Source organism: Bubalus bubalis, chromosome X, assembly GCF_019923935.1.
Source record: "Bubalus bubalis isolate 160015118507 breed Murrah chromosome X, NDDB_SH_1, whole genome shotgun sequence".
Taxonomy (NCBI): Eukaryota; Metazoa; Chordata; class Mammalia; order Artiodactyla; family Bovidae; genus Bubalus; species Bubalus bubalis.
In genome coordinates this window covers 137664647-137677269 of record NC_059181.1, presented here as the reverse complement: position 1 = coordinate 137677269, position 12623 = coordinate 137664647, and the positions used below count along the sequence as shown (strand labels likewise).

Here is a 12623-nt window from a genome sequence, read left to right as displayed (position 1 = left end):
TAAAAGATTATTTTAAATAAAAATTAAGTAGTTATATTCCCCTGACAAAATCTCCAATTCTATTTATTGCTCTGTCTTTGTCTTTCTCCTAGCATTAGTTTGTGAAAGAGTTCTAGTTAGTTTCATTTTCTGGTTTTAAATTAGACTAATCAAGACAGGGTACCTCAAAGGGCCTTTTTATCAAAAAGCAAACTTCAAGTATCATTGATGGATGCCACTGATGAAAGGTTATTACGTAACAGAATATATACATGATGATGTTAAATATATCACCATAAACATTACCTGCTAATTGCAAAGGGGGAAAGACTTATCTTTTATTATGGTAAGAGGTGGTGGACAGTATCTTAACAAGTGAACAAACTTGGCATCACTAATTTGGGGACAACCTAACATTATGTGCCTCTTGCTGTGGTGCAATGTGACATACAGGGTCACCTCTGCAGCTCTCTTACCAAAAACAATTCACATGCATCTAATGAAGCCAACAGATCTAACCTCCAGCACACAGGAAATACAGGGGAAGTGCAAGGAAACATTTTATAAGAAAACTGAATATGGACTGGGTGTTAGGTATTAGGGACTTATAAATTTTCTGAGGTGTGACAATTTGTTGTTGTTGTTCAGTCACTCAGTCGTGTCCAACTCTTTGTGACCCCATGGACCACAGAACGTCAGGCTTCCCTGTCCTTTACCATCTCCCAGAGCTGCTCAAACTCATGTCCATTAAGTCAGTAATGCTATCCAGCCATCTCATCCTCTGTTGTCCCCTTCTCTTCCTGCCTTCAATCTTTCCCAGCATCAGGGCCTTTCTAATGAGTCAGTTCTTCACATCAGGTGGCCAAAATATTTGAGCTTTTACTGTCATTATGTAGAAGAATGTCCTTATTCTTATGATATGCATAATGAAGTACTTAGGGGAGTACTATGATGTCTGCAACTGCCTTTCAAATAGTTTAGCCAAAAGAAAGAGTGTGTGTGTGTAGGTTGGTACGCATATGTGTGTATATATATACGTAAGTAGATAAAGCAAATATGACTAAACTTTGAGTCATTTAATCCAGGTGTGTAGGTTCTGTTCATTGTTGTGTTCTTTCAGCTTTTCTGTATGTTTGACATTCCCTGGTGGCTCAGAAGGTAAAAATCTGCCTGCAATGCAGATGTGGGTTTGATCCCTGGGTTGGGGAGATCCCCTGGAGGAAGTCATGGCAACCCACTCCAGTATACTTGCCTGGAGAATACCCATGGAAAGAGGAGCCTGGAGGGCTACAGTCCATGGGGTCGCAAAGAGTCAGACACGACTGAGCGACTAAGCACAGCACAGCACAGTTAGGGAAAATTATAAAGAAAGAATAAAAGTGAGTCTCTCCCTTTTAAGAACCTATTAACGAATTTCCCATTATACTCTGTACTACTAGTAGTCTTGGACGAGGACAAGGGGAGAGGTAAGGAGCAAGGTCCTTACGTCCAAGGTAAGGAGCAGCGGCTGTGCTTTGCTGGAGCAGCTGTGAAGACACCCTACGTCCAAGGTAAGAGAAACCCAAGTAAGATGGTAGGTGTTGCGAGAGGGCACCAGAGGGCAGACACACTGAAACCATAATCACAGAAAACTAGTCAATCTGATCACACGAAACACAGCCTTGTCTAACTCAATGAAACTAAGCCATGCCGTGTGGGGCCACCCAAGATGGGCGGGTCATGGTGGAGAGGTCTGACAGAATGTGGTCCACTGGAGAAGGGAATGGAAAACCACTTCAGTATTCTTGCCTTGAGAACCCCATGAACAGTATGAAAAGGCAAAATGATAGGATACTGAAAGAGGAACTCCCCAGGTCGGTAGGTGCCCAATATGCTACTGGAGATCAGTGGAGAAATAACTCCAGAAAGAATGAAGGGATGGAGCCAAAGCAAAAACAATACCCAGTTGTGGATGTGACTGGTGATAGAAGCAAGGTCCAATGCTGTAAAGAGCAATATTGCATAGGAACCTGGAATGTCAGGTCCATGAATCAAGGCAAATTGGAAGTGGTCAAACAAGAGATGGCAAGAGTGGATGTCGACATTCTAGGAAATCAGCAAACTCAAATGGACTGGAATGGGTGAATTTAACTCAGATGACCATTACATCTACTACTGTGGGCAGAAATCCCTTAGAAGAAATGGAGTAGCCATCATGGTCAACAAAAGAGTCCGAAATGCAGTACTTGGAAGCAATCTCAAAAACGACAGAATGATCTCTGTTCATTTCCAAGGCAAACCATTCCATATCATAGTAATCCAAGCCCATGCCCCAACCAGTAACACTGAAGAAGCTGAAGTTGAATGGTTCTATGAAGGCCTACAAGACCTTTTAGGACTAACACCCAAAAAAGATGTCCTTTTCATTATAAGGGACTGGAATGCAAAAGGAGGAAGTCAAGAAACACATGGGGTAACAGGCAAACTCTGCCTTGGAATATGGAATGAAGCAGAGCAAAGGCTAATCGAGTTTTGTCAAGAGAACGCACTGGTCATGGAAAACACCCTCTTCCAACAACACAAGAGAAGACTCTACACATGGACATCACCAGATGGTCAACACACAAATCAAATTGATTATATTCTTTGCAGCCAAAGATGAATAAGCTCTATACAGTCAGCAAAAACAAGACTGGGAGCTGACTGTGGCTCAGATCATGAACTCCTTATTGCCAAACTCAGACTTAAATTGAAGAAAGTGGGGAAAACCACTAGACCATTCAGGTATGACCTAAATCAAATCCCTTATGATTATACAGTGCAAGTGAGAAATAGATTTAAGGGACTAAATCTGTTTATATAGAGTGCCTGATGAACTATGGACGGAGGTTCGTGACATTGTACAGGAGACAGGGATCAAGACCATCCCCATGGAAAGGAAGTGCAAAAAAGCAAAATGGCTGTCTGGGGAGGCCTTACAAATAGCTGTGAAAAGAAGAGAAGCAAAAAGCAAAGGAGAAAAGGAAAGATATAAGCATCTGAATGCAGAGTTCCAAAGAATAGCAAGGAGAGATAAGAAAGCCTTCCTCAGCAATCAATGCAAAGAAATAGAGGAAAACAACAGAATGGGAAAAACTAGAGATCTCTTCAAGAAAATTAGAGATACCAAGGGAACATTTCATGCAAAGATGGGCTCGATAAAGGACAGAAATGATAGGGACCTAACAGAAGCAGAAGATATTAAGAAGAGGTGGCAAGAATACACAGAAGAACTGTACAAAAAGATCTTCACGACCAAGATAATCACGATGGTGTGATCACTCACCTAGAGCCAGACATCCTGGAATGTGAAGTCAAGTGGGCCTTAGAAAGCATCACTACGAACAAAGCTAGTGGAGGTGATGGAATTCCAATTGAGCTATTTCAAATCCTCAAAGATGATGCTGTGAAAGTGCTGCACTCAATATGCCAGCAAATTTGGAAAACTCAGCAGTGGCCTCAGGACTGGAAAAGGTCAGTTTTCATTCCAATCCCAAGGAAAGGCAATGCCAAAGAATGCTCAAACTACCACACAATTGCACTCATCTCACACACTAGGAAAGTAATGCTCAAAATTCTCCAAGCCAGTCTTCAGCAATACATGAACCGTGAACTTCCTGATGTTCAAGCTGGTTTTAAAAAAGGCAGAGGAACCAGAGATCAAACTGCCAACATCCGCTGGATCATTGAAAAAACAAGAGAGTTCCAGAAAAACATCTATTTCTGCTTTATTGACTATGCCAAAGCCTTTGACTGTGTGGATCACAATAAACTGTGGAAAATTCTGAAAGAGATGGGAATACCAGACCACCTGACCTGCCTCTTGAGAAATTTGTATGCAGATCAGGAAGCAACAGTTAGAACTGGACATGGAACAACAGACTGGTTCCAAATAGGCAAAGGAGTACGTCAAGGCTGTATATTGTCACCCTGCTTATTTAACTTATGTGCAGAGTACATCATGAGAAACACTGGACTGGAAGAAGCACAAGCTGGAATCAAGATTGCTGGGAGACATATCAATAACCTCAGATATGCAGATGACACCACCCTTAGGGCAGAAAGTGAAGAGGAACTCAAAAGCCTCTTGATGAAAGTGAAAGTGGAGAGTGAAAAAGTTGGCTTAAAGCTCAACATTCAGAAAACGAAGATCATGGCATCCGGTCCCATCACTTCATGGGAAATAGATGGGGAAACAGTGGAAACAGTGGCAGACTTTATTTTTTGGGGCTCCAAAATCACTGCAGATGGTGATTGCAGCCATGAAATTAAAAGCCACTTACTCCTTGGAAGGAAAGTTATGACCAAGCTAGATAGCATATTCAAAAGCAGAGACATTACTTTGCCAACAATGGTCCATCCAATCAAGGTTATGGTTTTTCCTGTGGTCATGTATGGATGTGAGAGTTGGACTGTGAAGAAAGCTGAGCACCGAAGAATTGATGCTTTTGAACTGTGGTGTTGGAGAAGACTCTTGAGAGTCCCTTGGACTGCAAGGAGATCCAACCAGTCCATCCTAAAGGAGATCAGTCCTGGGTGTTCATTGGAAGGACTGATGCTAAAGCTGAAACTCCCAATACTTTGGCCACCTCATGCGAAGAGTTGACTCATTGGAAAAGACTCTGATGCTGGGAGCGATTGGGGGCAGGAGGAGAAGGGGATGACAGAGGATGAGATGGCTGGATGGCATCACCGACTCGATGGACATGAGTTTGAGTAAACTCCGGGAGTTGGGGATGGACAGGGAGGCCTGGCGTGCTGCGATTCATGGGGTCGCAAAGAGTTGGACACGACTGAGCAACTGAACTGAACTGAACTACTAGTCTTATTTAATATTACAAACTTAAGTGATTAACATAGGATAAAAAGTTATAGGAACAAAACAAAAAACCCAAAGTACATATAGAAGACTGGAAGATAATATGACAAAATGTTAACAGTGATATTTCTAGTTAGGATTACTGGATATTTTTCTTCTTTATATATTTTCTCAATATTTTATAGTATATCTTTTAATTTTTATAGTGTTAAAGTGATCAATCCAAAGAAATGGAGACAAGCAACAAAATGGGAATGACCAGAGATATCTTCAAGAAAATTAGAGATACCAAGGGAACATTTCATTCAAAGATGGGCTCAATAAAGGACAGAAATGGTAGGGACCTAGCAGAAGCAAGAAATATTAAGTAGAAGTGGCAAGAATACACAGAAGAACTATACAAAAAAGATCTTCATGACCCAGATATCCACAATGGTGTGATCACTCACCTAGAACCAGACATCCTAGAGTCCAAAGTCAAGTGGGCCTTATGAAGCATCACTACAAACAAAGCTAGTGGAGGTGACAGAATTCCAGTTGAGCTATTTCAAATCCTAAAATACGATGCTGTGAAAGTGCTGCACTCATTATGCCAGCAAATTTGGAAAACATAGCAGTGGTCACAGGACTGGAAAAAGTCAGTCTTCATTCCAATCCCAAAGAAAGGCCGTGTCCAAGAATGTTCAAACTACCACACAACTGCACTCATCTCACATGCTAGCAAATTAATACTCAAAATTCTCCAAGCTAGGCTTCAACAGTACATGAACCAAGAACTTCCAGATGTTCAAGTTGGATTTAAAACAGGCAGATGAACCAGAGGTCAAACTGCCAACATATGCTGGATCATAGAAAAAGCATGAGAATTCCAGAAAAACATCTGCTTCTGCTTCATTGACTACGCTAAAGCCTTTGACTGTGTGCATCACAACAAGCTGTGGAAAATTTTTCAAGAGATGGGAATACCAGCCCACCTCACCTGCCTCCAGAGAAATCTGTATGCAGGTCAAGAAGCAACAGTTAGAACTGAACATGGAGCACAAGACTGGTTCCAAAGTGGGAAAGGAGTATGTCAAGGCTGTATATTGTCACCCTGATTATTTAACTTATATGCAGAGAACATCATGCAAAATGCCGGGCTGGATGAACCACAAGCTGGAATCAAGACTGCCAGGAGAAATATCAATAACCTCAGATATACAGATGATACCACCCTTATGGCAGAAAGTCAAGAGGAACTAAAGAGGCTCTTGATGAAAGTGAAAGAGGAGAGTGAAAAAGCTGGCTTAAAACTCAACATTCAGAAAACTAAGATCATGGCATCTGGTCCCATCACTTCATGGCAAATAAATGGGGAAACAATGGAAACAGTGACAAATTTTATTTTCTTGGGCTCCAAAATCAATGCAGATGTTAACTGTAGCCATGATATTAAAAGACGCTTGCTCCTTGGAAGAAAAGCTATGACCAACCTAGACAGCATATTAATAAAGCACAGACATTACTAGCTAGTGGGATTACTGGATATTTTTCTTCTTCATATATTTTCTCAATATTTTATAGTATATCTTTTAACTTTTATAATGTTAAAGTGATCAATCCAAAGAAATCGAGAAAAACAACAGAATGGGAATGACTAGAGACCTCTTCAAGAAACTTAGAGGTACCAAGGGAACATTTCCTACAAAGATGGGCACAATATGCCCATCATATTGTGGTTCCTCTTGAGGTTCAAGAGGGAGGGAATATATGTATACCTATGGCTGATTCATGTTGAGGTTTGACAGAAAACAACAAAATTTTGTAAAGCAATTATCCTTCAATTAAAAAATAAATAAATTTTTTTAAAAAGCAGAGACATTACTTTGCCAGCAAAGGTCCGTCTAGTCAAGGCTATGGTTTTTCCAGTGGTCATGTATGGATGTGAGAGTTGGACTGTGAAGAAAGCTGAGCACCGAAGAATTGATGCTTTTGAACTGTGGTGTTGGAGAAGACTCGAGAGTCCCTTGGACTGCAAGGAGATCCAACCAGTCCATTCTGAAGATCAGCCCTGGGTGTTCTTTGGAAGGAATGATGTTAAAGCTGAAACTCCAGTACTTTGGCCACCTCATGCGAAGAGTTGACTCACTGGAAAAGACTCTGATGCTGGGAGGGATTTGGGGCAGGAGGAGAAGGGGATGACAGAGGATGAGATAGCTGGATGGCATCACTGACTCGATGGACGTGAGTTTGAGTGAACTCTGGGAGTTGGTGATGGACAGGGAGGCCTGGCGTGCTGCAGTCCATGGGGTTGCAAAGAGTCGGATACAACTGAGCAACTGAACTGAACTGAAAAACAACTGATAAGTTTTGGTCCTTTCAAAGGTGATAAGGAGCTTCTTACCCTCTTATCTTTTTGGGGTTATCAAGAATCTTACATAGTATAAGGTGACAATTCACAATTTTATGCCTTTATATTAAAGGTCTTCTTCACAAATTCCAGGTGTAAAGAATAATACCAAGAGTACTCACCCTCCACAAACCCCGGGTACCTTCTTGTTGGTATATATCAATGAAGCTGCCAATCATGCTGCCTTGGAACAAGCTTCCTTGAGCCTGCATTCGAATCTAAAATCAGAAGAGGTGCAAATTTTGTTTTGACGGAGAACCAAAATGAAACGTTTCACTCATTTAAAATAAAGAAAACAGTATTTGGGAATTATCCAAAAAATCAGCCTGCTATTATGATGAAATTAATGACTTAAGCTATGTATATACAGCATTATTTGTGCCAAAGTATATTTTATAAAGATGATTTTCATCAGCCTCACATTCTTCATACTAAGTCCATCATTTCTGGAGTTGGAAGAAAATTGGGGGAAAAAAAAGAACATGTACTCAGAGAAGGTAGAAAAGAATCCATTTAAACTATGAGTAGTTTAGTGAAAAACTAGAAACAACCTACATGTTCAAAAATAACAAAGGATTAGTTGCATAAAGTATGAAACATCCATTTAATGGAATAGTATACAGCCATAAAATTTGATTGTAGAATAATATTTGTGGATATTTGAAAATGTCAACAATTAACTGCTAGATAGAAAAAGCAGGTTGCAAAGCAGTATGTATGGCATATTATTTTTATCAAAAATATGTAAACTTAAAAATAACCATATGCAAAACCAAATGCTGATGGTAGCTTAAGTTTAAGTGATGAAGCCACAAATGGGCATTTCTCTCTTTTGTGTTTTTCCTTCCTTCCACTTTTTGCTACACTGAACATGCATTGTTTATTGAGGTGTAAAAAGCAGGCAGGAAAAGTTTTAAAATATAATCTAATGCTCACAAGACCTCACATTGAGTTTTACTTGTAAAAAGCATGACACTGTATTCTGCAAAGTAGCCTCTGAGAGGCACAAGAAAGGGGAGATAGCATTGCCAGGCCATGTGAAAGATCTGATACAATTCACCACTGAGAGCACACACAGATCATAGTAGTCAGTCACTAAATTCTAGTGGACCAAATGCAGGCCTGACTTTCATGAAGCACAACTCTAGGTTTTAATAAATGTTCTTGGTAAGTCACAGTACAGCAATATGTTTTTATGTGGAAAGTCAACTGCTACTACTAAGAGTGTAGAAATAAAACTGAAACCATATTAAAATGAAATAGAAACTATCACAAAGACAAACTGAAACCATAAATATCCTATGGTAAGTAGAGGACTTCTTTATGGAGGTAATTCTTGAGCAGGGTTGAGATGACATTGAGGTAAGTGTGGTACTTTCCTCAGCCACAGAATGTAGCAGGGGGGTGTAAAAAAACCTCAGTAATTCAGATAAATGATATTTGAATGCAATATTTTTCAAAATAAAAATGAATGCACAAAAACCTACGATGAACCAATCATCAAAATTGTAACTAAAGACAGGATCCAACAGGGCAGGTTAACGTAAGCAAGTGAGATGGATTGTACAAAATATGGCTATTTTGTTTCATCATAAATTTTTTGCACTCATTTGAATTTTTAAAAAAGATTGCACAAAAAGTTATTTCCTCTTGATTATTGAGGTTTTCTTTGGCACATCCTGACATTTTGCACCCAAGCGGAGTATCTCACTTGTGTTGTCCTAGTCCTGACCCTGTTTCTGAGCTGTCTTGAAGGACAAATTCCTGAGGAAAGGGGGGGAAATCATTGCAGGCAAAAAGAGAACTACATGCACACAGGCAAGAAAGCAGCATATAGTTCAGAGAGAGAACCCTTTAAGGATAAGTGAAAGGATTAAACAGATCAACAGTGATTGTAACTCCTAATAAGATTGTGACTACCCTGGTCCCCCACTCCCCAGGACCACTCACCACTCAGCCCTACCTAAGTATAAGAAAGGAAAAGGTAGACTGTAGCATTGGTCAGTGGTTGCAACTGTACCAGACAGGTCAGAGGGACAGGAAACGGAAGTGAATCTGAAAAGCACATTCTAACAAGTGTAATTACATGGCAAATATTTTAGAGTTTTAGGATACAGTCAGTTATCTTTATTTTTTTTTTTATTTTTTAATTTTTTTTTAATTTTATTTTATTTTTAAACTTTACATAACTGTACTTGGTCTGTATACTCTAAAGTGATATAAAAATTCTGTAGGTAAAATTTTCTCAATTTAATCCAGAAATATCATTTTCATAGTTTCTTCATCAACCACCACTGGTTTCTTTCATGTGTTTTTCAAGTCACTCTCTCAGTTCTCAAAGCTCTCTGAATCACAACAGATGCCCTTTCCACTTAACCTAGCCACCTGTGGTTTCAAATAAATAAAGTATATGTTCTCCTATTTTTTTTCCTTCACATTTCCCCTAAAATAATTTTTTTAAACTTGGGATCTTCTTATACATTTTAATCATATATTTAGTAATTTTAATTATCATAAGTTTAAATGAGTTAATAAATTGGAAATGTTTACCACTCTATCTCAAATATAAGATATAGATTGATACTATTAGATCAAATTAAATTATTAGATTAAATAAAATATACATTAATATTACTGATATAATTAAATAAATGTTTCATTCTGTGTTCTGATAAATACTGAAAGAAATCCAATTATATTGTAAAAAACTCAGTACCACTAACCTATAATGTTCTGGTCCTGAATTCAGAATATTTCAACATAAGCCAAAATATATAATTTTAAAGCTAAATCTCATCCTTAATAGAATTATGGATAGGACAGGAAAAGACATCGACATTATCGACTTAAGATACCTCAATTAGTCATTAAAAGAGGTTTCTCTAAAACTGTATTTCAGTGTATCCCTTTGTTTGATATTCCAGGTTACACTATAGGTCGATATACCATACTAAGATTTGGGATGGGTGGGGGAATATAATATGCCTTTCTCTTTTAAAGTGGAGAAAGGGTTGTTATAAACATAAGTTCACTTTTAGATCAGTTTTTGAGAAGGGTATAAAGAAAGTAAGGGATCTGGAAACTGATTCCCTTAAAATTGCATAGCTCTTGGAAAGAACGTTTAAAGGTTTGCTTACTCTATAGTCTGAAGACCAATGGATTAAAGCATATCATAATAAACTGACTACTATTTATTGAACATCTACTACCTACCATGTGTAATGATAGTTTACCTATATTACCTTTAATTCTTAACAACTTTATGTATTATATACTGAATTATCTTCATTTTACAAATGAGAAAACTGAGGCTTAAAGCAGTTTAGTGATCTGCCCAAGGTTTTACAACTGGCAAGTGACACAGTAGGGATTTGTGACCAAATCTGATACAAAGCTCATGCTCTTTTTGCTTCACACTGAATACACCCAATGCAACCAGACTTTCCTTACCTTCAGCACATCGGTGGGATTGGCTATAGCAGAAGATATCACTCCTGACACTACTCCACATATCATATTAATTAAAAGAGTTTCATCTGTAAAAAGGAACAAGGAAAAGAAAGGTCTGCTTATAAGAGGCACTGAGAAGAGAGTTTCTGAAAAGAGAGTACTGAGCTATCAGAGGAAGGGAAGCATGGTCAGAAAAATGACTGTAGAAATGAACTACAAAGCTTATGAAAATAAAGAAACTCAAATATTTCTAGGTTCCAAATGAGTACTGAAACAAAAAATTTGTAAAACATAGATTATTTTAAAATATTTCTAAAATACACTGGAATATATCCTATTATTCTATATAACTGCCAATATTCCATATAAATTCAGAAAGTGCAAATAGCACTTTAATCACTTCAAACATCTAAAGAAAAAATTTTAAGTCTCTTTCTAGAGAATTATCAACTCAAAAGACTCAGAACCAAATCTTAAAAAATAAAATCTTATGTCTAAAAGAAAAAAATTTCCTAAATACTAATTTCAATTGGCCTTGATAGCTACTAGCATCTATTTATTTACAGAAGATTTCTGTAGTTAAATGTGAAAAACTAGTCATTTGGAACTAAATTCTCTCAGCTAGAAAAAAGAACAAAGAAACCACAGAGCATATTATTCTAAAATTCAATCTTCATCATGCCTCCTCACCATGAAGAACATACGAAGAGAAACTAGGTAAACCCAAGTGAAGAAAATGTGAGAGGAAATTATTTCAGGACTAGAATACTTCAGGATCCTCAAAGAAGAGGCTTCAGAAAAAGCTGATTTAGAAAATAAAGCAATTCAAAGGACATTACTAACCGAAAAGCTCTCCAGCTGTCCCCAACTATGCAACAGCCTCAGGCCTGTAGTAAAATAATCATTTTAGTACAGTATTTAGCTGAAAAAGCTATAGCAGCAAATAGACAATGGTAATGCTGAATGTGGGTTAAGATGACCATATTATATGTATATATAAAACCACTCTATCTAACCAAAGCTTATCAAAACCCACAGCTAGAGGATTCCTTATAGTTGAAGTTCTCTTATAGATGAGGACAGCATTAATTTTCTCAACAAGTTTGTTCCATGTTCTCTCTGTGATGACCAGAAGCCTTTTTTTTTGTTTGACAGGAAAACGGACAAACTTGAAGAGCAGATCCCTCAAACCTATAGTGGGATTAATCTCAAATCAGTGCAAGCTTACTTTGACCTTGCAATGACTGTTATCCATTCTCAGACACCCCATGATTAACACTTCTCACTAAGCATAATTTTAACAATCCCTTTGAGTGTTATCTCGAAAGAGAATGAGGAGTCTACACTGACCTTCTAAACGTTCTACAAATAATCTCTTCAAGCTCTGGTAAATGCCAATTTTAATGGTGCCATATGATGCCTGTCTTAGTAAAGCAGGAGCGATTCTGCCAAAGAGAAAGAAAGAAAAAAAAGTTATCTTTATCATATACTTGCAGATTATACATATCTAGACTGCCTATTCACTTCCATCACCCACCTCATTCCATAAAAACAGCAAAATATGCATTGTTTTCATGTATCCATGGAACATGCACCGAGAGAGCATATTTGGGTCATAAAACAAACCTCAAAAAATTTAAAATGATTGATATTATATACAGTATGTTCTCTAACCATAATGGAATTAAACTGGAAATCAGTAGGGTAAGGAAAACCCACAAACACTTGGAAATTAAATGGTACTTCTAAACAATCCTTGGGTGACATTGGTGTATTTTTTAAACACATAAAATTGAATGAAAATGAAATTTCAACCTTTTAAAATATGTGGGATGCAGCCAAAGCAGTGCTGAGAGAGAAATTTATAGCACAAAATGCTTACATTAGAAAAGAGGGAGAGTCTCAAAATCAATAAGCTAAGTTCCTACCCTCACGAAACAAGAAAAAAAAAGAGCAAAGTGAACCCAA

At 37.9% G+C, this 12623-nt stretch overlaps 1 protein-coding gene across 6 annotated transcripts in view; it reads right to left on the bottom strand.

Annotated features, from left to right (window-relative positions):
- Positions 1-12623, bottom strand: part of SLC25A14 (solute carrier family 25 member 14) — a 37490-nt gene that overhangs the window by 15433 nt on the left and 9434 nt on the right. For all 6 annotated transcript variants that reach the window (XM_006042992.3, XM_006042990.3, XM_044936654.1 and 3 more), the window contains 3 exons: positions 12006-12100; positions 10656-10741; positions 7328-7423 (listed from right to left, as the gene is read on the bottom strand). In XM_006042992.3, coding sequence (XP_006043054.2) covers positions 7328-7423; positions 10656-10741; positions 12006-12100 — 277 coding nt within the window. The remainder of the gene's footprint in view (positions 1-7327; positions 7424-10655; positions 10742-12005; positions 12101-12623) is intronic.